The sequence below is a fragment of the Vigna umbellata genome, chromosome 5 (assembly GCF_029865625.1).
Source record: "Vigna umbellata cultivar VRB3 chromosome 5, Vumbellata_1.0, whole genome shotgun sequence".
Classification (NCBI taxonomy): domain Eukaryota; kingdom Viridiplantae; phylum Streptophyta; class Magnoliopsida; order Fabales; family Fabaceae; genus Vigna; species Vigna umbellata.
In genome coordinates this window covers 70,475,753-70,500,664 of record NC_142169.1, presented here as the reverse complement: position 1 = coordinate 70,500,664, position 24,912 = coordinate 70,475,753, and the positions used below count along the sequence as shown (strand labels likewise).

General features: G+C 32.3%; 3 protein-coding genes across 3 annotated transcripts; 2 read left to right on the top strand and 1 right to left on the bottom strand.

The window, feature by feature from the left end:
- Positions 1 to 9,959: 9,959 nt before the first annotated feature.
- LOC124841188 (putative plastid-lipid-associated protein 4, chloroplastic) lies at positions 9,960 to 12,160 on the top strand. Its single transcript, XM_047317410.2, has 6 exons — positions 9,960 to 10,332; positions 10,447 to 10,560; positions 10,963 to 11,061; positions 11,359 to 11,433; positions 11,698 to 11,765; positions 11,890 to 12,160. The coding sequence occupies exons 1-6, from the start codon at positions 10,042 to 10,044 to the stop codon at positions 11,960 to 11,962; spliced, it is 720 nt and encodes a 239-aa protein (XP_047173366.1). The 5' UTR covers positions 9,960 to 10,041; the 3' UTR covers positions 11,963 to 12,160.
- A 1,276-nt stretch (positions 12,161 to 13,436) lies between these two features.
- LOC124841178 (Acyl transferase/acyl hydrolase/lysophospholipase superfamily protein) lies at positions 13,437 to 18,807 on the top strand. Its single transcript, XM_047317398.2, has 7 exons — positions 13,437 to 14,027; positions 14,121 to 14,264; positions 15,963 to 16,035; positions 16,376 to 16,481; positions 16,578 to 16,674; positions 18,054 to 18,149; positions 18,231 to 18,807. Exons 1-7 carry the CDS (start codon positions 13,524 to 13,526, stop codon positions 18,390 to 18,392), a joined length of 1,182 nt encoding a protein of 393 aa, XP_047173354.1. The 5' UTR covers positions 13,437 to 13,523; the 3' UTR covers positions 18,393 to 18,807.
- A 3,744-nt stretch (positions 18,808 to 22,551) lies between these two features.
- Positions 22,552 to 23,952, bottom strand: LOC148198867 (basic blue protein-like). The gene is made up of 2 exons (XM_088114942.1): positions 23,745 to 23,952; positions 22,552 to 22,940 (listed from the first exon to the last, which is right to left on the bottom strand). The coding sequence occupies exons 1-2, from the start codon at positions 23,911 to 23,913 to the stop codon at positions 22,741 to 22,743; spliced, it is 369 nt and encodes a 122-aa protein (XP_087971068.1). The 5' UTR covers positions 23,914 to 23,952; the 3' UTR covers positions 22,552 to 22,740.
- Positions 23,953 to 24,912: the final 960 nt, after the last annotated feature.

The window sequence follows — 24,912 nt, the reverse complement described above, 5'->3', positions numbered from 1 at the left end:
AACAAATTTAGTGTACGTAATATTTTATTATTGGGTGACAATTTTGTTTTCTTAATTTTGTGATAAAAGATGCAATTAATGTTAATTTATGATTGTTTGGTTAAGTCATTAGTCAAACTAGTAGACATGGGCCATAAATTATAACACAATTAAAAAAATTGAATTTCTTAGTCTTCTAATTTTGACGACCAAGTTTGACCTTAGACGAGTTGAGGACCTGCTTTCAAATTTTATTTATCTTTTAGGGAACTTCGTATTTACGTTTAAAATTCAATATTGAATAATATTATATATAAATCTTCTTTTCTTTTGTGAATCGTTGAAATACATTAATCGGAGGATAAGAAAATATTATAAAAAACTAGCAGCTAAAAGCACTTTTGTTTTTAAAATAACTCTTAAAAAATAGACATCTCTTATTCGTTTTAATCTATCATTTTTTTATTTTATTTTTATATAAAAAATAGTCATCTCTCTTATTCATTTATTATAAATTATTAATATCGGAAAATTATTTTGTAAGAATAGATCAAGTTATATTAATATAAGTTACATTAAATGTTATACCATTAATAATTGTGTATAAAAAAAAATTGTCAACACATAAGATTATAATTTTGTATTATCATAATGATTTATGTTAAATTTTATTAACATTGAATAATGTTGAATTTTGTTTTATCACTTTTTGATTTGGTAATGATTGATAACACATGATTAATGTATTCAAATTAGTATATTTTAATATTGTTGTTAGGTGATTTTGTTTTAGTTAATTACAATTATAACTATAACACACACACACACACATATATATATATATATATATATATATATATATATATATATATATATATATATATATATATATATATATATATATATATATATATATATATATATATATATATATATATATATATATGGGTTTGTTAACGCGTGTACTGGGTTTTAGTGGACAAATATACCCTTATATATCATGGATTCTAAGTTTGAAGGTTAAGGTGTTTTAATAATTTTCATTCTCAAAACTAAAAAAAAAACTTTACTCACCTCTCTCATTCCTCTCAATCCTTTCTTTTTCATTTCTCTCATTCTAACATTTTCTGGTAATCCAACTAAAAAAATCAGAAATACTCGTGGTTAAACAATTTCTTACAAAAAATGATTTTATAATGAGTTTTCATTTTATAATTTTTGTCTTGTCTAATTTTCACAAGCATAATGATATATGAAAGAATTGATAATTGGTCTAGAGGTTTTTTTAGATATGATGATTATCATCTGCAGATAATGAAATTAGAGAGGTTAGTGAAAATGATGAAATTGAAGAGATCTTGAATTAACTTTTGCTTAAAGGCAAATATGTTAATAACTCACCTCTTTACAAAGACGAATTGTTTAATGACGAATGTTTTGCTACAGTAGAGTGAGAGAGATGAAAGAGAAAGGGTTGAAAGAAATGGGAGAGGTGAGTAAGAGTTTGACAGTTTCTTGTTTTTTTAACCCGATACACATTACTAAAATATGTATCAACTGAAAAACAGGTATACGCGCGTTAACAAACCCATATATATATATATATATATATCAATTTAATTTTCTTATAATCGGAGTTGAAACAAGATTTAGTTGTTAATCATCACTGTAATTTGTTTCTTTTTGTTTGACGTGTGTATTTTTTGTTATGTGATCAATATGCATCATAAATGTTCACGTCTATGTTAATTATTTTATCTTTTTCCTTTGCATATTAATTATGCTAAATTGTGTAGCCTTTTAATATATCTATGTTTGTGAGTCTTTTAATATATGATATATCTATAGGGTTGATAAGAGTAGCGTTATTCGTTCTTGACAAAAAAAATGATGTCCCGTTATATAAATATCGGTAAAAATATTTGTGGATTTTTTTATATATGTAGAAATTTATTGTATATATTTTATATTTTAATTTTTAAAAATTTTGAAAAGAAATTATTTAAAATAAGTTTTTAAAATCTAATTTTTTTAATATATGAAATTAAATTTTAAATTATTATTTTATAAGTAATATATTTTTCATTAATAATTTATTTTAATTACTTAAAATAAATAAAAAATTATTAATAATTATTAACTATATATATATATCCACTTATGTAATACCTGTATTCATTACGTACATGTATTCTTTTTCATCCCTTAATATATCTAAGAAACAACAATAGAAAAAGGAACAAATAATTGTTATTTTAGTATAGTTTGGAAGGTATACGTTCTAGTTGATCTTGATCTATAGAAAATATATTACTAAAGTAATATTAAATTAATATAACATTAGGCCTTGGTATATATATTTGGTAGAAAGATTCACTAGTGCAGAAAGGGGTTTTAACGTCCGATATTTTGGCCTTTTGACGTCCGTCGTACGCCCGACGTTTATGTGGGTGACGTCGCTCAGACGTCCGTTGTGGCAGGACGGACGTCTCTGTAAACGTCCGTTGTGTCAGCACGGACGTCTACATGAACGTCCGTTGTGTCATGACGGACGTCGACATGAACGTCCGTTGTGTCAGGAGGGACGTTTACATGAACGTCCGTTGTGTCTGGACGGACGCCTATATAAACGTCCGTTGTGTCTGGACGGACGTCTATATATACGTCCGCCTCCTCCCCTGACGTCTACCTTGCTGAAATGTTTTAGGTAGGAGCTGGGGGGTGGACGTCCGTGTGTGCACTGACAGACGTCTGTAGACGTCCGACTGTGCACTAACGGACGTCTACTGGGCGTTTTTTTTTTAAAAAATTAGTTTATTTTTTCAATAAAACCACACCTGAAAAGCAGAAAAATGTCCCAGAACAATTTTGCAATAATATAAAAATGCGTTTTATATAAACAAAGTTCTACTTAATGTGGAGTTCAATCCACTACCAAACTATCAACATAAAACTTAAACTAAAAAACTAAACAATGTTCAACAAGAAATATAACTATTCCTAACTCCATCTTTGTAGAAGATAAGCGGTCCACTCCTGCCTTATCTGTTTAATTGTGTCTTCTGTAATAGGCGATGTAGTCTTGAAGCGCTGCAAAATTCAACAAAGATTCATTATTGTTTCATATATAGTTGAAGATGAATATGATTTGTAATGTATTGAAGGTATACATCATTACCTCATTCCAGTCATCTGTAATGACTGCTCGAATGATGGTCTTAATCCAACACATCACATAGAAGCCACATTCCCATGAATCTACCTGGTGGTTACACTAAAATAACAAACTAAATAGTTAAGAATTTAGATCATTCAATAACATAAATGAAAAGGAAACGTTAAATGACTTACAACCTTTGGATACAAAATTTGAACCAGTTGACCACGAGATTTACCAATAACTCTGTACAGATTGAAAACACAAAGTATAATTAATATGACTATTTTATCATAAAAGTTGAAGGTGAACATCAAATTCAAAGTCATTTTTGGAGAAACACTTACCCTTGAAGCATGGTTCTCAACTCAGTTTTCATCCTCCTGTGCAAACAAAAAAAATATAATTTTACATTGTTTGGGAATGATTACCATCAGCTGCCAGTGCGACCTATCACGAAGGACAAATAGTTATTCAACTAATTAACGAAACTATAATAATAAACTGACCACATATAGTTATTCAACAAATAGTTATATTTGATTAAGACAACGCACACAAGGACAAAAATATTTCCCGTTGACGGACTTAGCATTTTGTTCAACGTATTGCAAGAACTTCGAAACACCCTTCTCATATTCTTCACTGATGCGACGTTCCTTCATCCAGCTTCGATCCATACTATGTTCGTAAAATCATTAGTTCAAGTGTTTTATCTCTCACAAGGTTAGGCCCTACCCATTCAAAAAAACTAATTTTCATAATTATATCAGCCACGTGCATTGAAGTCTACATCATAAAATTGATAAGATTTCGGCAGCATTTCGCATTGGTCTCCGGAATACACGAAATGAGAGTAGTCAACGATGACCACAATCAAATATGCATCCGGAGAACAACACAAGTACTGAACCGAAATTTTATCAATCTTATCCTTAAACTCCAAATGACATGGAATTGCAAATTATGGAAATTAATTTTCTCAAACTGTCCAATCGGACAATTCAAAATTTAACACAAACGATTAAAAGATTAATCGTTTGTCTTAAATTTCAAACGGGAACTAAGTGTCACTCAATGATTTGATACTTATATAATACACAACTAATACAGATATATTCAAAAGCCAATTACGCAGTCACATTTTACAGTAAAAAACGTGCATTCACAAAACTCAATTACATGCATACAAAAAATTTTCAACCAACAAGCTAACCTGAAAAGTAGATTCGAAATGAAAAGGATGAAAACGGAGGAGTGAACGGCCTAAAACGCAGTCCAAAAACAGTCAAAGAAGCCTCCAAGAACACGCAAGAGTCTGCAAAAAAACGGACCGAAATCGATTTTTAATCGGTTCAAATAAAAGGTATTTCATCACAGAGCAATGTAATCGGATTGAAAATGAATTTAAACGGTCCAAAAACGAGAAAACTCACCTGGAAATCAATGGCGCAGCAGCGTTTTGCGGAGGAAGACGATGAACAGTGCGTTTCCAAACGTTAACTGGTCACGGGTTCGCGGGAGCACGATATTATACTCTTAGACGTCCGGCGAGCTTGTGGACGGACGTCTATAATAGTATAGACGTCCGGTTCGTCACTAATGTGACGTCTTAGAGGATTTAAAAATGATATTCGCGGGTGGGTTTAAACGTCCGTCCTTGGTTGCGGCGACGTCTGTAATATGATAAACGTCCGTTTTGGGGGGCTGACGTCTATTATATTGAACAACTGAACGTTTCAACTCCCCATGGCAGGCCCTCAACGTCAGTCCTAAGAGGGCCCGGACGTCTATAATATTATAAACGTCTGGCCCCGCATATTGGACGTCTCCGGACCTGAAGAGAATTAAATATCCAACCACCCTGTCAGTACATTAAACGTCCGTTATACGGGCTCGGACGTCTATGTTTATTATAGACGTCCGAGCCCGCCGAAACACAGACGTTTCAGGACCTGAAGAGAATTAAATATCCAACCACCCTGTCAGTACATTAAACGTCCGTTATGCGGGCAGGGACGTCTGTGTTTATTATAGACGTCCGAGCCCTCCCAAAACGGACGTGTAAGGTCCCTACTTGGGAAATTGAAACGTTCAGCCTCGTAGACGTCCGTCCCCCTGACACGGACGTTTAAGGGCTGCAATGGGTACTTGAAAACGTTCAGCTATAAACGTTCAGCCTTTTAACGTCCGTCTCCGAGGACGGACGTTCGCTATAGTATAAACGTCCGTCTCGGCCAGGGACGGACGTTCAAAGGCTGCACATGGTTTTCACTGTTCAGCCTAATAAACGTCCGTCACTTAGGACGGACGTTCACTCAAGTATAAACGTCCGTCTCGGCCAGGGACGGACGTTCAAAGGCTGCACATGGATTTTCACTGTTCAGCCTAATAAACGTCCGTCACTTAGGACGGACGTTCACTCAAGTATAAACGTCCGTTTCGGCCAGGGACGGACGTTCAAAGCCTGCACATGGATTTTCACTGTTCAGCCTAATAAACGTCCGTCACTTAGGACGGACGTTCACTCAATTTTAAACGTCCGTCTCGGCCAGGGACGGACGTTCAAAGGCTGCACATGGTTTTCACTGTTCAGCCTAATAAACGTCTGTCACTTAGGACGGACGTTCACTCAAGTATAAACGTCCGTCTCGGCCAAGGACGGACGTCCAAAGGTAACACATGGTTTTCACTGTTCACCTTATAAACGTTCAGTTGTCTGCGTATTAAACGTCTGTCACATGGGACGGACGTTCAATCAAGTATAAACGTCCGTCGCGGGCAAGGACGGACGTTCAAAGAGCTGATAGGTGTTTACTAGTTCAGCCTATTAAACGTCCGTCACCCAGGACGGACGTTCAGAACATTATAAACGTCCGTCTCGACCAAGGACGGACGTTCAAAGGGGTGACACGTGTTCACTTGTTCAGCCTATAAACGTCCGTCACCAAGGACGGACGTTCATAACATTATAAACGTCCGTCTCGATCAAGGAAGGACGTTCAGAGGCTGACAGGGGTTCAATTGTTCACCCTATTAAACGTCCGTTTGGGAATGCTGGACGTCTATAATCTTATAGACGTCCGGCTAGATCCAGGACGGACGTCTACAGTTCCACTTATTTACTAATATGTCACCGGTCAATTATATACGTTGGGGCTTTTGTGGACGGACGTCTATTGAGAGATGTTAAAACCCCTTTCTGCACTAGTGATTTAATTCAATAGTAAGTATAATATAATCCGTTGAAGATGTTGAATGGTTGAATGGTGCAATTGGTATAATTCACATTAATATAATTTCATGTCTTTTTAATCTTTTATACGTAAGCATGACTATTGGCTGGAATAGGTGCGAATTTTTCTATCTTTTGCTCATATCATATGTCCTTTTCATTGTGTTTTTCGAATAGTAATTATTTTTAAAACATCACAATAAATAAAATATAATATTATCAAGTTTCTCTAAAATAATATATATACTGTCATAGTTATTTTTACGTCAAATTGTTTGTTGAAAATATTATTAAATTGTATTTTAATTTATAATTAAATAATCATATATTGTCTCAATATAATTTGAGACGTTAAAATTCATATTTTTATTGATTTTATCATTTCATTTAAAAATAGTTATTTTATTTAGGTGAAATGCTATCAATATCATACCTATGGTTTTAGAAAAAAAAGAACATAAAATAAATGTTTTATTGATATAAACAACTACATGTTTTGTCAATCCACTCTTTTAAAATTAGGGCATAATTCAGGTTGTTTAACTGTGAATTATTATAAATTTTCTAGTATTTAAGTTCGATTCATTTTTATACAAAAAAAATTAAGGCAAAACATTCAATTAAAAAAAGAAAAGCAACTATAGTTAAATTATCTGGGTAATTAGAAGGTATTAAATTATCAGTTCATTTTTTAAATATGATTTTAACCCAGATATTTAGTTATCAACGGTTACAAAAGCACCTAAAAAGAGGTTTAAGTAATAACATATATATTCCAAACAGGTTGCGTTTATTTTAAAATATCAAATTTATCCATTTCTTAAATAATAACAATAATAAATATTTTGGAATAGCACTGCAAAGTAATTTTGTTTTCTCAATGAATACTTTATTTTTATCTGTTGAAAATAGAAACTTGACTATAAATTATATATATACAAAATTAAAATAGAAACATTTAATAAATAAGATAGCTAGAGAGAGAAAATAAAGAAAATGGATTTTAAGACGAAAGGGAGAGAACAACAACCCTAACAAATACTACTATTAGGTACGAAACAACGGAACAGATATACCAACAGTTGTGTTGGATAAACCATGCTACCAGTAATAGTAATAATAAATAATAATATACTTATTTATTTTGTTAAGAAATACACTGCCACGTGTTCATCATAAAAAAACAAAACAAAAATAAAAAAGAAGGATAAGAGCATTTATGAAAAAACCAAAGTATCTCACACAAAAAAACAGTTTTTATCTTGAAATTTTGGTAAATAAATTTAAGATCTGTACGGTATGATTGGTCAGGTTTTTGCTTTGTTATGATATGTTGAACGTTCCAATAATATTAATCAGACTGTTAATTTAAAATTTATTTCAAAAATTATAAATACATATATGTAATTATATTTAATATGCATTAATTATTATAACTGTGAAATGTTTATTGTTTTTGACATCAAGTATTTTCTATATATAATCTTTCGATTTAGTCTAACAACAACGATAACTTAACAATGACAAACATACGAATATTTAGAATTTAAAACATACATAAATACAAGAAATATATAACATCGATCTTATAATCGAAACAAAATTTATTTTATTATAACTCAATTTTATCCATTATATATTTATATCACACCAATGATTCAAATGATTAATATATTTAAAAATTATAAGACCTTCTAATTTGAAATAGGTTGGTCCATGAAATTTTTAAAAAGTTATTATGAGTTAAGATAAAAAAAAAAGCTTATCATTATTTAATCTTTCTAGCTAATATTTTTAGAAGTATATAAAAAATGTGGGTTTGGCTGGGAAAAAAGAGAGGGTTAGTTTGGTACAACAACATGAGGTTGAGATTGAGAAAACAAAAAAGATTGTGAATTTGATAGACAGTACGTAGCAACTTTCTTGCTGGTTGGATTGTTCAGACATGCTTGTCTTCTCCTAACAACCTACTAACTCCATCTCATTCATTATCCACACATCACTTTTCTTTTTTCCTTCTTTCCTAAATATTTATATTAAATCCATTTTTTATTACAACATAAAAAAATCTATAAAAGAAAGTAAGAATAAAAAGTAATATTTATTCCAATATTGATGATGGTAATGGAGGAAATGGTCGAATAAAGAAAATGGTAGAGGGAGGTGCAATATTTCTATAAAAGAAAAGTAAGAATAAAAAGTAAATTTAAGTTTTTTAATATATTTTATTAAAAATAAAATAGAAATATTACTTTTTATTGGGGTGCAGAAAGAAAAAAGGGGCGCAGGAAGAAAAGGCCAGAAATTTGGGTTGAATGATTTGATTTGGGCCATTGATTGGGAGTTGCTCCCTCCACCCCCACACATCTCTTCCTCCACCTCCCCTTTACTTTTTTGCCCCTTCCTCCACCTTTTCTTTACTATTTTGCCCCTCAGTAAAATTTTACTTTTAAAATTATTGTTTTTTAATTTTATTCATTTATAACATATTTAACTGATAACCTACGTAGTTCCTTGTATGAGTAAAATATTTTTCTGCAAAGCTTGGTGATCGTGAAAAGAATTATCAAGCAATCTTCCTCTTGTTCTCGGTACAGTAGGTGGTGCAGTGCGTTTATGGTGTAGTGTCCTTGTCGTGGTTCCTCTCCAGGTACGTAGTCATAATCCTTCCTATAATCCTAAACCCTAAAGCCTTCCCATACTTCCAATAATCCTTTTAATATCCAAGCCTATAATAATCCTTGCATGAGCCATAAAATAAAAACGAAACGAAAAAGCAACGCTGCCTCTGGACGGATGACATCCTTCAACGGATGTCAACATCCGTTTAAGGCGAAACGGATGTCGACATCCGTTTTGCCTTAAACGGATGTTGACATCCGTTTAAGGATGTCATATGTGGCCTATAGGTATCGACCCAACATGCAAGTAGGACAGCGTACGAGAAAGAGTTCAGACAGCTCTGGTTTTTGTGTTGCTCAATGGAAGAAGCACCTGAAGAACCATCACAATCACGAGAATCTTGGCGAGATCACCAAACTTGGATAACGTTACGTCTCTACAATTCTACATTCCACAATTGAAATTTTTTTATTCCCTTTCTTTCAATCCTTAACATCTATCACGCTTTTCAGCACACAAGACATTCTCAGGGAAAAGCTGATCACAGAGGACAGTTTCTCATGGAAATTATCCAGCGAAGGTGAACCTGGTTATAAGAAGGGAGAAGAATTGAGATGCGTTGGTGGGGTTGACATTAGCTTTTCAAAGGATGATCCATCAAAGGCATGTGGCACCCTTACGGAAATGGAGAAATGGAGAAGAAGCTTTACGGAAGAGTTCAGACATCCGTTTCGCCTATAAGACCTATAATTGTCATTTTAGAAGGATATAATTGGCATTTTAGAAAATTGGGGAGGTGGAGGAAGAGATGTGTGGAGGTGGAGGGAGCAACTCCCCCATTGATTTGACTAGATTCGGCCCATCAGTATATGTGGAATAGATTCCTAAATATGTCAGCCACTTATTTGGGCCATTTCAGCTCCACATGTGTATTTCATTAATTCTCAAAAAGTTTCGTTAATTATGAATTATGAATGTTCATTACAGTGAATCTTTTGTTCCAACAGTTACAATGGTTGGCAGTGTGCATTAGCATAACCCATTTTCAATGGCTCTTTCCAATCCCACTGCTACTCTGTCATTGAAATGCAAAATCGATTCCTACCCATCAAAGAAAAATCTTCTATTTCCATCGTCCTCACGACAAAAATCGAACACCCCTCACCTCGTATTACAAGAAACTGATTCTGCGAAGTGGAGGAACATGGTTTCATTTTTCCCAGGTTTTCTAACTAAAGGCAGAGATGTTGACAGCCTCAAGCAGGAGCTCTATGAAACAATTGCACCCCTTGACAGAGGTGCTGAGGCTACTCCTGAGGAGCAACAACGTGTGGACCAGGTCCAAGTGAAAACTAAGAATTCACATGTTACATCGTTTAGTGGTTATGTTTTTGCTGTGTCTTTTGGTTTCCTTGTTCCTGAGTTGTGATTATAATGGGTCTTATTGGTCTAGATTGCTCGTAAACTTGAGGCTGAGAATCTTGTCAAGGAGCCTCTCAAGTCCGATTTGCTCAATGGGAAATGGGAGCTTTTGTATACCACATCTCAATCGATTCTGCAAACACAGGTTTGTCTTTTGGGGTTTACGAATTAAGACCACTTTCTTATTACTCTTATTTTTGTCGGACTGAAACATGTGAATTTGGAAAACACTCTGTGTGGCCTATTTTGAATTTTTGATGAATTATTGTTTGGAATGCAAGCTTGAGTAGTCTAACGTTAGATACAAAAGAGAAAGGAGAACATTATATAAAACGGTTAATACATTATTTTAAGATTTTAGATACAAAGTAGTATCTTCAGCTCATATTTTGTTGGTGTTTCTATCTCATAAGAAAAATTTTGATGATCAGTTTTGATTTGTGAAAAAGTTAATTTTGCAAGGCTCTGATTGGTCATTGTATCGTTCTCAAATTTATTTCTTTTAACATTACTGAAGTGAGGATTAATTGTAGTGTAACTATCCCAGAGACCGAAATTCTTGAGACCAAATGGAAAGATCTATCAGGCAATTAACGTGGATACCCTGAGAGCTCAAAATATTGAAACTTGGCCGTTCTACAACCAGGTACGTACTGCAGTTCTAAGTTCTAAGTTCTAAGGATTATTAAGTATATGTTTATATGGATTGAAACACGCAGACAATGTTGACTTAGATTTCTTGTGAATTTTGTGTTAGTCTATGTTGTTGAAATGGAAACCAAAATTTGGTTAAGAGATGAGTTGTTCATTTCACAGATCACTAGTTTTTTTCTAATATGATTCTGGTTTAGATGAACATGAGCATGACAAGTCTAGAGACATCGTCTTGGACATAGTGTTACACACATGCGTTTTTACCAGTATGTTGCCATTGTTGCTGCAGGCCACTGCCAATTTGGTGCCTCTTAACTCAAAAAGGGTAGCTGTCAAGTTTGATTTCTTCAAGATAGCGAATCTGGTAGGTGATGCAGTGCTTCAAATTACTGTCATTATTACTATTTAATCAAACATCACATACTAAAATTTAACATAATTTATTCGTTTTAACTTCTATGCATCTCTGCATGTCATGAATTGCTATCTAGTTAACGTTCATGCTCCTTAAACATTCATATCATGATAGTGTTTCTTTCTTTCTTTCATTTTCTATTATTCTTTTTCCTTCTGTTTTTGCAATTCAGAGTTTTTTTACTGACAAATGAGTCTATTATGCTATGTACAGATACCAATTAAATCACCTGGGAGTGGTCGTGGTCAATTGGAAATTACTTATTTGGATGAAGATTTACGGTAAGACCGTGACTACAGTATAATTTGTTGTTCTGACTCACATTCTTGAGTTTCTTTTCTTCCTGGAATTCAATATTAATTGTAGTTCTAAGTCTGAGTTTCTTTGTCATGCCTGATCTCACAGAATATCAAGAGGTAATAGAGGTAATTTGTTCATCTTGAAAATGGTGGATCCATCCTATAGAGTTCCTCTTTGATGTGGATTCTCCAGTGATCGATTGTGGTGTCTCCAATTTTCCCTTTTTAACATTAATTAATGTTACTTGTAAAATTCAGCTCAGAACTTGATCCGTTTTGTATCTCTGGAAAATTATATTTTTATTAAGGGATATATTGGAAGTCTCACGTCGAGACAATATCAAATTATAATATATAACTGAATCTTACTATACAAATCGGTTTTATGGAGTTGAATTAGATTTAAAATTCACTTCTTAACAAATCGGTTTTATGGAGTTGAATTAGATTTAAAATTCACTTCTTAACATGATATCAGAGTCATGATTTGTGTTAACATTTCATTACAAAGGGAGGGTTTGACATTTTATGGATGAAAGGTACCATTTTTGAACTACCAATTAATTAAAAAAACCTTATGACAAAAAAAAAACTTTTGAATGACAGTTTAAAACTACTAATTAATTTTTCACTTTCACCTCTCCATCTCTAAGTAATGGTAGTTTAACCTACATTACACTCATTTAACACACGGATAAGATAGTTATAAAAAAAAGTGAATTTTTGTATTTATAAAAAATTGAAAGAGGAAAAGACTGTAAAGGAGAGTGTTATGTGTTAGAGATCACAATTTCCTCTCTATCCCTTCGTATCTATTTATTTACTTTCCCTTAAATTTTTAGGGGTATTTTAGTCATTAAATAGTTAGCTTTTGTATTTGTAAAAGTAAAAATAAAAATTAAAAGGTAAAATAGTAGATATAAAATGTGTGTAAAAATTTGCTTGATATCAACATAATGATATCTACTCTAGAATTTCCAGTGTGCTTTTTTCTATTGGATCTTAAAGAAGTCTTTTAAAATATTTTCAAATTCAATTGAATGTATATCTTTTTACGTCGTTATATATAATTTTTTAATAATGTTAGTGGAGATGGGAAAAATTAAATCAATTAGACAACAAGAATAATTCATTTGAGAATATCCTGAAATCACAATTTTGTTATGATTCTAATTCATTTGAGAAAATCATAAATTTTGTAAACTTTCATTTTACAAAACAATACACACTTCCACTTTGTCTCTCCCTCCATCTTTGAAATAGGTGTAAGGGCTGGACATCGGCTGACACAAGAAAGAAAAAAGAGGGTAAAATTGTCATATCCTCATACCCATGGCGTACAGAAAGAAAAAAAGGAGGTGCAATAAAAAACATCCCTACTTTTAAGAATATAGGGTTGAGGGTCACTCCCTACTTTTATACATTTTAGAAATCTTGTTTCAGAAAAATTTTAGAATAAATATTAAAAGTCATTTTAACGAAAAACAGGAAGTAAAACAATCATTTTCAAAAGTAGGGGTGCTTCCAATAAATTATAGGGGTGTAAGTAGAAAATACGAAATTTGTGACATATGCATACATGGAAATAATAATAATAATAATAAAAAAATAATAATGAAAAGACAAAACGTTAAACATGCGGCTGCCAGCATAACCAATAAGCAAGCAATTGAGTAACCGACCATAGAAACAGAACAGAAGGAAGAGGAGAGTGTGTGTTCAGATTCTGCGTGGTCAGGGATGGGTCCCAGGATCTGTTCCTCCGATGCTCACCACCTTCTCCATGCAAATCTCACACCTAGTTCCGCTCCTCTCCGTCGACGCGCCCAATTCCTCACCTTCGCCTCCAATTTCTCTCCGCCTCAGCCACAGGGAGGGGTTGAAGACGACGCCACGGCCAAGAAATCGTTTGCAGTGGCCACGGGGGAACTCTTCCTGGGGTTGGCGTCGCGGCTGATCAAGAGCCGCAACAAGGGAAGCAGCCTTGTCGGTGATTCGGGTTCGGTTGCGATGTTCGTGAATTCTTCAGGGAAAGTGTACGCCGAGGAGAGAATCGGGGCGTTGGTGGAGGACGAGATTGATCCGGACGTGGTTTGGGAGCAAAGAATGAAAGATGTTGAAGCGGAGCGGAATAGGTTCAGGCGCGTGGTCACCACCCCTGGCTTTAGCTTCTCTGCTGCTGGACTTCTCTTCCCTTACCATCTCGGTGTTGCTCAATTTCTCATTCAAAATGGTTACATTAAGGTTACCTATTGAGTTTATATATATTACATTATGCTATATTGGATCGATGCGTTATTGTGTATAATGGGAGAGAGTTTTGTGATGCTAGTGCAGGAAACGACGCCGTTAGCTGGTTCCTCTGCTGGAGCAATAGTGTGTGCTGTGATTGCTTCCGGAGCTAGCATGGAAGAAGCCTTGACTGCTACTAAAATATTGGCTGAAGATTGTCGGAATCGAGGAACTGCGTTTCGCTTGGGGGTATGCGTACCTCAATTCTCTCACTACTTTATACGCTTGCTCTCTGTTACTGATGATTAAATATATGGAATTTTGTCGGGCTATAATTTCTTCTGCTGTATCTAGGCTATATCACTCTTCTACTGTGTTTTCTTTTCTTTATTTTTGTTGCTCGCTTGCACTAGTAGTATCAGAATTTTAGATATTCTATCTTCACGAGCTAATTTGGAAATCACAGCTCCCTCTTGCACAAGTCTTTTTGTCTTGACGGCAGTACGTAATACGATTTGTACGAATTATTTGTTGCAGTTTGTAAGCCTCATACTGATCTTTCTCTTGATATGTTATTACGTGATTCTCTAGTTTTCAAATAGCCGAACAAAGTGTTCCTGTGCTGTAAGACAGCCTCCTTTGTATGAAATAGTTTGTTTGAGGTGCTTGGTGAGCAGTAGGTGTGCCCATTCACTTCGGAACAATTTCTGCTATCCAGGTTTGAAGGTTTTCCATAGAGAAAGCCCATGCAACAATGTACAATCTATGCACGTATTTGGTTGGAAATTTAAGGGTATTTTTGTTTCACACGAAATTATTACTGGATAGCATTGTGTGACTGGATATGACATTTCTAACGTGTTCAGGATCCAATAACTGTTTAACAGGGTTGCCTTTTCTTGTTCGTAACAAGATTGAACGGCTTTCATGCATTTTTTTCACCACCTACATTTTTTTATGCTGAGGGGGAATTTAGTGTCTATTTTAATTTGTTCCTTCCCTACTCTCCCTGTAGAAGTATTTTTTTCGTAAAATTAAATATAAACTCTCTTAGAATCATCCCTCAAAGTAGTCCTGAATGAAGATCATGTTTATCCGACAATGTTACAGTTATAGGTTGCAATGCAGAACCTTGGTACCCATGCCTTTGAATGTTTGACAATTCTGTCTAACTACAAGTGTGTTAAATAAAAACTTGTTAATCAGTTGTTGGCTCGGTCTATAATATGGACAAATGTAGTCTCATTTTGGATGAAGTGTGAATTGTTATAGTTTCTGTGGATTGTGGTTTAGAATTAGAACTGTCATCAATCAATTATAGCAGAAGTTTGAGTTGTTTGATGAAAGGTACGTGAATGGTTTTATATTACATTTCTAACACAATCCCCTGAAAGAGTCTTTTGGGGCTTGGGCTAGAAGCATGGACAATACGCAAGTTCTCTGATAGTGTGACATGAACCAACTTTGCCAAAAGCTTAAGCAATTAGATAAATACAACATGAATGCTTTTATATAAGATCTCCAACAAGAACCACAAAGACAAATAAGTGAAAAATGAAATGAGACTTTTGTGAATTTGGTGGTGGCCTAAAGAAAACCTGATAGTTAGGATTTGATTAGGCTAGTACTAGGTTATGTAATGAATGATAACCCCAGTTTTTTTTTTTTTTTGCCTTTAGAGCTATGTCATTTTCCTATGATACAATTGGAACTTTTGATTTTGAAAGTATCTGTTAGAAAATGGTAAAAGAAAAGCTGCTTTGACACTTTTACTAGATATATCTGCTTTTGAGGTATAGCTATTAATGAAACGTTATTCAATTGAATTGTGAGTCTCTGAAATTGAAATAAGAGCCTGCGAGATCTGCAATTACCTGTGAATATGTAACTAAATCATTTCCTTTAAGTTCAAATCTCACCATTTTGGTTCTATGTTTCCCTTCACAGGCTGTTCTACGTGATATTCTTGTCAAGTTTTTGCCTGATGATGTTCATATAAGATCTAATGGGAGAGTCCGAGGTAATTCTGGATGTTCAGCACCTCTGTTAGTTTTTCCATGAAACTGTCTCGTCAAAGAACAAAACTACACATCCTTTTATTAATTTTCTAGAGCCAGTGGAAGTAACACATGCTAAACTAGAAAAATATATAGCGTATAGTTGTCCACAAGAATTACACTTGTCAATTTGATTTTAAAATTGCATTCATAGACTCAGTTTATTATATTATTAAAAAAGTGAAAAAAAGGATTTATTTTTTCATTTGAACTTTTGGGCCAAAAAATGATGTAAAAGTTATCTTTATTAGTGGAGTAGAATTTTCAAGTCTTGCTGTGCCTTATGTTGCACTTCTGTTGCAGTTGCTGTGACACAGCTTCTTTGGAGACCCAGGGGTTTGTTGGTAGATCAGTTTGATTCCAAGGAAGATCTCATCAATGCAGTTTTTACCTCTTCCTTTATCCCAGGGTGATTTATTAGTACTACTATATTTCCTTAATTGAAAATGTGATTTTTTACTTGTTATAGATTATTAAGTAAATTTAAAACTTATACTCACTCCAGATATCTTGCCCCAAGGCCAGCAACGGTGTTTCGGAATCGGTTATGCATTGATGGGGGTTTGACTTTGTTTATGCCACCAACATCTGCTGCACAAACGGTATTTTTGTTATTTACTAATTGGACTATTGCTTCAATTGATTGATTATTTGTTGAAACCTTTGTTTAAGTGTTGAGGGGTTTATAAAATGTGTCCTTTTTTTTTCTTTGGTCTGTACTTCCTATAAATTTTATTAAAATTGAATGAAGTGTCGCCAAAAAGGGGGAATCCGGTGAGTTTCATAAGTTTTCAAAGTAAATAGCTGAGAACCAACATTGATTCAAGTCTGACTTCTCCGATCGCCTCGTCCCTTATCTTTACCCCTTCCACTAAAAAAATGTTGGAATGAGTACCAACAGAAGCTTTCGTCGCTTGTTCCTTGATTTTAGTTGCTTAAACTTCTTTTTATGCACTTTTAATGAACTTGGCAATCCATCGAGTGAGAGTTTATTAATGTTCTTTTTGTTCTTTTATGGCACATACAACAAAGTTGAACTAATTTGGTTCCAAAGACCGAAATATCTTTTCTGCAATGCTAGTTTCTTCAGCTGTCTCCAAAAGTGCACATCTTGCTGACAATAGTCATCACAAGAGAGAAGTAATTTGAAATTCTTCATCAAACTTGATTCAAAATGTTTCGAACTCAACCTGAAGATTAGCTGCCTCCTTGCACTTGTAGAACTCTTTTTTTATGGAATCCCAAATGTTTGGACGTGATTGTGCAATGGCGGTTTTCCAAGATTTAACGGTCAATGGCTTGGAAAAGATAATTTTTTGCCTTTAAATGCTTCAAGCACAGTCCTTGTACTTCATTTTTTGGAGCCTCTGCACTGCCGTGCCAGTTGCTGGTTTACACTTTAAACTGAGAACCTAAACTCATCATACTGTTGAAAATATAGATAATGAAACTACTAGTATAACGAAAATTCTGGAAGTGCATTTTCTTTATTAATCAGTAGATAACCATTACCTATGTATAGGTAATACTACAAAAACAGTAGATAACCATTATTCTACTAACAATAATCAATTGCATAAAAATAGGAACCAATTCAGAACGTGGAGTTTACCACTTAGTCTAACAACTACTAGACTTCTTAACTCGGAGTAAAATAAAGAAATTGAGAGTTGGTCAAACGCTATCCAACCTCTATTTATTTAAAACAAATTGAGGATTTAGGATAACATGATGGCCATGGAAAATGATTCCGACTTTCTCAGATCATCTATGAAAAGATGAAAAAGTCAAAAGCTTTTCTAGAGATAGGTGAACCATTGGGAACCTTCGCAGGTTTGTGTGGTTTAAATGATCGAAAATATTTATTTTTATGCACTTTAATTGTTGTATTTGAATTCAGATGTTTCTAAACAGATCTATGATTTATCACGTTTATTTGTTGTCTCGTTTCAACCTAAATTAGTATCTACCACTTTTACAGGTTCGCGTTTGTGCTTTCCCAGCAAGTCGATTGGGATTGGAAGGGATAGGAATTAGTCCAGACTGCAATCCAGAAAATGCATGTAGCCCACGACAGGTAACCCTTCGTTCTGTGAATTAACGTAATAATTTTGGTAAGGGTAAGTAGAGATGAATATTCGGAATGAAATCATTGCAGCTTTTCAACTGGGCACTTGAACCAGCTGAAGATGCAGTTCTTGACCGACTCTTTGAACTTGGATATCTCGATGCTGCTGTCTGGGCAAAGGAAAACCCAGTTGAAGCAGTAGTTCAAGATGATAGTCCTGCCTTTGGAAACAGCAGTGCATCCAGTTCATGATGGTCCTACGTACGAACTCATAATGATAGTTCACTACATGGATTGAAGATGCATGACGAAACTATAGACAATTGGAATCAACCAACTATTCTTCCTTGTAATGGAACATGAAATTAGGAAAAAATTCATCGGGAGAAGTACGGAATGAAGTACTAATCTCGTTTATTCATATTTATTGTAGATTGGAATAGAATCAAAGGAAGGAAAGAAAGAAAAAGAAGAGATAATATATTTAAGTTTTACAGTCAGAAGGTTAATGTAATTTGGAAATTATAGTGAATTATAAATAGAATTTACAGCTAGTTCTTCTGTGCCAGACAAGGTTTTGGTATTAGTTTCTCGAATGTGATGTTTGTGGTATACAAAAACTAAGGTAGGGTGTGAACTGGTTTTTTTAAGGACAATCTTAGATACAGTTGCTATTCTTCTATTATTAGTTTGAGTTTCTTTTTTAGTAATTTGCATAATAAATAATTTATTAAATATTATCGCTCATCGTTGAAGTGAAAATTCAAATCTACTTGTTTTTATGTTTTGATTTATTTTTATCTAATCTTAAAAAGTTATTTCAGAAAACTTGGTATCGGTATTTGGAAAAGGGAATGGAGAATGCAATGGTCCCAAAATTAATATATTTTCAGTTTTATTTTTATTTTTTTATGTTTTCTCCATTAATATTTGCTAAACAAATTTATAGAATTCTTTGAGATGATTTTCCTTATAAAGATAAATGGTATGGAACTTATAAAATAGGATAGTACATAAATCTAACGAGTGAACTTAACTTAAATCCATATAAATTGTTAAACTGAACTAGTATAATTTAGATTGCAATTCTTTATTTCTAAATTTTCACAAGTCTGATTTACAAATCACTAAAGTCCAAAATAGTTCCTTTGAAATAGTCCAAAATGCTCCAATTAATTTTCTAATCGACCAAACATAAATAAGATGGCCCATTAATTGTCCATGACTGAATTTGTACAAAAATGTCAACCACGTACAACAAGCCACATAATCATGCTTGAGAAATCCATTTCATGGTTAATTGGTTACTTTATATATACCAACATCATCAACATTGTCAGATTTGTTATGCCTAGACATTAATTCCCACGCATTACACCATGCTCTTTAATAATTATAAATGATGCTGCATACGTGTATATATATATGGTAACTTCTACTGCATTGATGCAGAAAAGAGTTTTAGCACTATTTGTATCGAAACAAAAAGATTGAACTGATAAACACTGAGTTGACAAATTGATTATAAGCTGAGTGGGAGACATGGACAGCCCATTTTGCATCCTTCTTTTGCAGCAAGTCTGAAAGCACAGTGAAAGCACACACCAATCATATAGTCAAGTGAAAAGAAAACAAAGCCACATTCTACAACCTGCTGCAAGATAAATAACATCTTACAATCCTTATTTTTATACTAATGATACCATAACAGATTACATCAATAAAATCATTATAAAAGTGTAAACTTTTTTGTATTTTTTCAAAAAAGAAATATAAATAAGGATAATATTAAATGAACTTAGAAAATTTATACGTGTCAAAACTATTTTTCATTTTCCATGCACAACATTGCTGTCTTACACAAACATAAGCACATATTAGTAGTAAACTTGTGCAGACAAAACCAAGGTTCAATTAAAAGTTTTTTTTTCTTTATTGCAACACAAGCACCCACCATACACACCGATCGTACAACTCCATGCACGCTGCTGCCACTTCTTGCTACAAAAAGCCAATCTTCAGTTCAAAATACAAGTATAGAAAACTTTGCTTCTTCCTCGTTTCTCTTTATTACAACAACCTATCTCCTTCTTCACTAAAACTCAAGCTACACAATCTCTATTTCCTTGTGCTTTTCCTTTGCTCTCTAGGCTTTCTCAGAGGTCTTGTTCCATAGACATTTTGGCATTCTGTCCACCTCCGTTATAATGTCTACAAACATGATTTTGGAGGTGGTCAGCATGCCAAACGGGCTCTGTGTATCTGTCTCTGAGAAACCTTATTTGAGAACTCAACGTGGTACTTTGAATTCTCCAACACACTACTGTAACATTGTTCTTCTTCCAGATCTTTTACCAGAGTTATCAATTATCAGAATGCCACATTATGGTCCCAACAAAACTGTTTCCTTAACATTTGAAAATGAGTTTTCTGTTTTAACTTCTCGTGCAGGTTCTCATTAATCAGACACACAATAGCTTTGATGAAAGCACCTACTGAAGACACAACACCAACTAGCAACACAACACCATCTGATACCACTTGTTGAATCTATAAAAGAGAAAGTTCACCGAAGAAATACAACGTTAATGAACCGAGTCCAATCACGGAAGAACTTACTCTTTATCCAAAATCTTAAGAAAATGAGTTAATTAATTTTAGATTAACAAGATGAGACTTAGATTAACAATTCTAGATCAAAATTTGAAGGTATTAAATTAGTTTTCGTTTTTCATTCAAGTGATTTGGGATGGAAGTCAAGATGTTAGAGAAACTTGTACAAACGTGGAAAATATATTTTTTAACAACTTTTTTTTGATAATTTTTTTACAACTTATATGGTAACTAGTAATTAGTCCATTTCAAATTATATATAATTTCTGTTGTCAAAAAATTATTAAAAAAAATTGTTAAAATATGATGGTTAAAACGTAAAATACATGGATCGTGTTCCACTTCTCCTTTGATTAGTGTGATTCTATTTTTTTTTGTATTGTGTATTGTTTTGGCTGGTGTTCAAGTCAACCATGAAAGTCCAACATCTAAAGAGGAATATGCAGCAGGTGTTCTACTTTTCTCTTTCTTGTTTGAGGCAAAAACCTTTGTCTTGGGTTGTTATGATGGTGAATACTGTACCTTTTTGTATACCTTTTCAAACTTTAAAGGAATATGGATGATTGCATATGTCTCCACTTGCTTAAATTCCATTGGCTTTCAGTGCTGTGGTTGCAGCATTGGATTCCTAACCTAATAACTCCTACAGAAATTTTTAGGTAAACACAGACAATTCTTTAAGACACATGCAATGCAAGTGTTTATAGATCATATTGTTGCATACCTAACATGAATATTAAACCATTTTTCAAAAGTTAAAACCAGTTATCTTACACATAATCATGAGTTTTACACCATATTTGACCTGCTATATCATATAGGTTCTGAAAGTTCTGATAACTATTTTTCAATCCTTACACTGCATATTTATATAGAAAACCACAATGTTAAATTAAAATCTTATTTAAGTCATTTCTGGTATATATATATGGTGATAAATGTGAACCAGTTAACGCACTGATATAATTAATGCGAATCAGTCAAAACACAACTGATGAAGTTTAGCAATTAGTCATCCTAGACTACAGAAATATTTGATTATAACGGAGGTTTATTATCCGAGGTTATAATAACCTTAGCAAAAATCAAATATAGTAAAATGTATTAGAAACCCCTGATAAGTGTCAGCTTTTTTCAAAATAACCTCAATAAAATTTACGGATTTGAAAATTTTCACCTTTCACCTTAATATTTTGTTTTCCATCTCCCTTTATAACGTTTTTCTATTACGTTTATTGGCAAATTATTACCAGCAAAAAAATTTAAAATTACATTTATATGCAAGTCATGTAGCTCAACGACAATAGAGATTTAATTCAGAACCATTTAAAAAGGTAGAGTCGTTCACGGATAATCCATTACAATAAATATGAAATCAATTATACTAAATTCATTCACTCCCCCGATGATTTTAACATTATGTAATGGATTACAGTTTTTTATAATCGATTAAAGAGGCCAAGAAAAACCTATAAAAAATATATAATTTCACTTTTTTAAATATTAAACATTTATTCTCAATGAAAATATTAAACATACTGATCAATAATGATTAATTATTAATATTATTTAAAGGGACTTGAAATTAAAATAATATTAAATTTCATTACAATTTATAAAACAAATTTTTAATTCTTTTCACGTTTCTTAATTAGTGAAATGGTATTCGTTTTCAATCTAAAAGTAATAAACATATTATAAAAATTATAAATTAAAATTTTAAAGTATAAAAATGGAATGAATTTAGGAAAAAGTTGAATGACAAAAAAATTAAGAAAATAAAAAAGAAAGAAAGACATATATAAAGATTTATCATTTATTGTGACTGAAGTAATTTTATCTTAATCAATACAGATGCACCCACCTAGATTTGGCACCCATTTCTACATATGTTCAACCAAAATGGATGATACATAGAAAATCCTAGAAAAGAATGATGAAAAAAAGGTGCTAAAAAAGACATAGGTGGCTATGAACTAAGCTTAATTCATGAAGCATGAATCGCAATTTTCATCCCTTGCTGGCAGTGACCAGGAATAGAGCAGACGAAATAGGTTGTTCCTGAGGCAACTGTGATCTGATCATGCCCTGAACGATGCTTTTCTAATGCTTTTGAAGAATCGCATGAGTGATATCCATTCACGTCAACTTTCGTCACATCGTGAATCGAAGGATTATAATTAAATACTGTATAAATATATTTATAAATTCTGTCAGATTAATTGAGATGTAAAAATTTATAAAAAAAAAAATTAATAACGATTTTTTTTTGACACATCAAATTTTTACACACCATTCTTTATTATTTTTCACTTTTCCTTTTTAAAAAAATATAAAAATTCAATTTTTTATAATCATTTTGGAATTTTTTTTAATAACTTTTTTTGACAATTTTTTTACAAATAGTGACTTGTGATTGGTCTGTTTCAAATATATTTTTAAAAATAAATTCAAGTAGACCAATAAAATAAGGACATATGACCTATTGTTAAAAGAGTAAGGATAATAACATGACACACATTGACATTCATTTGACATAACATAAGGATAAAATGATCATAAAAGAGTGAAATTTTACCGTTTTTTGAAAAAATAAAAGTTAGTTTGACACGGATGTTAAAAAACACATTCATTTGACACGGTTTTTAATAATATAATAATTTATATTCTGATTTTAAATTAAAAAATAATATAATTATAATTAAAATATTATTATTTTACTATGTCAAATGAATATAATTTATCGTTTTGCTGTGTCAAAGAATTATTGCTCTTAAAAGAAGTAAAAGATTAAAATGGATAATGTCAAATGTAAAAAAATTAGGTAAGTCAAAATATCATTTCTTTTGTTAAAATGAATGTAAAAAGTGTTAAAATGAACGTAAAATATTACTATTTTATTTTTATGTATATATGTGTTAAATGAACGTAAAAGTGTATTTATGAAAATAAAATATTGTTTGAAATATTTGAAGAGGATAATGAACGAACCTAGTACATCACCAGCCTTAAATTGTTTTCCACCTGGCCAAATGCTTGTGTTAAAGGCCCAACCATTATCATCGCCAACCACATAAGTTGTTGCATGAGCCATATCAGACAGAAGGATCAACACACACAACGATACAATGATTGCACCGAAGCCTCTTCCCTGACCCATCTTTTCTTTTCTATACGCTTTTGCAAAATTAAACACCAATCTTTAGAATATGAATGTTAGTCGAAACAGAACCAAAGCATGGCTTTTATAGGAACTTCCTTTCAACTTGTGGTCCCATCACCTCTTCTAATTTATTTAAATCACTAAATGATGTGTGGACACAAACATTAACTACACCTTATAAATATTAAGTGCTTTTACAATAAATGAAATATCTCAGTTACAATAAATCCATTTATTAAGTTTAAATTCAACCTTCATCATTTTCACTTCTTTTTAATACTCTAATTTTTATTTAAAATATTTATTTTTATGATTATTATTATTTCTTTTTTAATTTATTCTTGTAATATTTCGTTTTAATAATTCTAACACTTCAATGGGAGAATAATTTATAATTTTTTTAATTATTTCATTTTCAGATATCCATTAAAAAAACAGTTTTAACTTAAAAAAACATATAAAATGTTATTAGAGTTATCATATCATCCTAATAGTAATAGCTACTAAAAGAAAATTAAAGATTTTATAGAGTTTTACAAAAGATCCAATATACTCATACTATCTTATGCATTTATTCTCTAGTCAATGCTCCAATGAAACATCATACTCACGTTATAAAAATCATTATTACAAAAAAGAGATACAATCACACAAATAAAGATAAAAAAAGTAAACTAATTTTATCAAATTATTCATATAACTGAAATATATATATAACAATTAAACACTCCTAAAATTACACTATGAATTTGACTATCCAAATACATGTATTGATATCAAACTCTAAGAGTCTAAAAGTAAATAAAATTTCTTTTTTAATCGTGTTTTATATTTTTTATGTTTTATTTATATTATTTAACATGTTCTATCTTAAATATTTAGTAATCTAAAACATAATTTAAAAATTTTAACAAAATAAAATAGAGTTAAATAAATTATATTAATTAATTTTTAAAATATAAATATTAAACTTATATGATTTATAATTCGATAAAC

Bases quoted from the DNA above. Each gene is read 5' to 3' on its own strand.
- LOC124841188 (XM_047317410.2), top strand. From the start codon at position 10,042: ATGGCTCTTTCCAATCCCACTGCTACTCTGTCATTGAAATGCAAAATC. The intron at 11,434-11,697 runs GTAGGTGATGCA...TGCTATGTACAG, and splicing joins TCTTCAAGATAGCGAATCTG to ATACCAATTAAATCACCTGG. The intron at 11,766-11,889 runs GTAAGACCGTGA...CTGATCTCACAG, and splicing joins TATTTGGATGAAGATTTACG to AATATCAAGAGGTAATAGAG.
- LOC124841178 (XM_047317398.2), top strand. From the start codon at position 13,524: ATGGGTCCCAGGATCTGTTCCTCCGATGCTCACCACCTTCTCCATGCA. The intron at 14,265-15,962 runs GTATGCGTACCT...TTCCCTTCACAG, and splicing joins GAACTGCGTTTCGCTTGGGG to GCTGTTCTACGTGATATTCT. The intron at 16,036-16,375 runs GTAATTCTGGAT...CTTCTGTTGCAG, and splicing joins ATCTAATGGGAGAGTCCGAG to TTGCTGTGACACAGCTTCTT.
- LOC148198867 (XM_088114942.1), bottom strand. From the start codon at position 23,913: ATGGGTCAGGGAAGAGGCTTCGGTGCAATCATTGTATCGTTGTGTGTG. The intron at 22,941-23,744 runs GTTCGTTCATTA...ATATTTATACAG, and splicing joins TAAGGCTGGTGATGTACTAG to TATTTAATTATAATCCTTCG.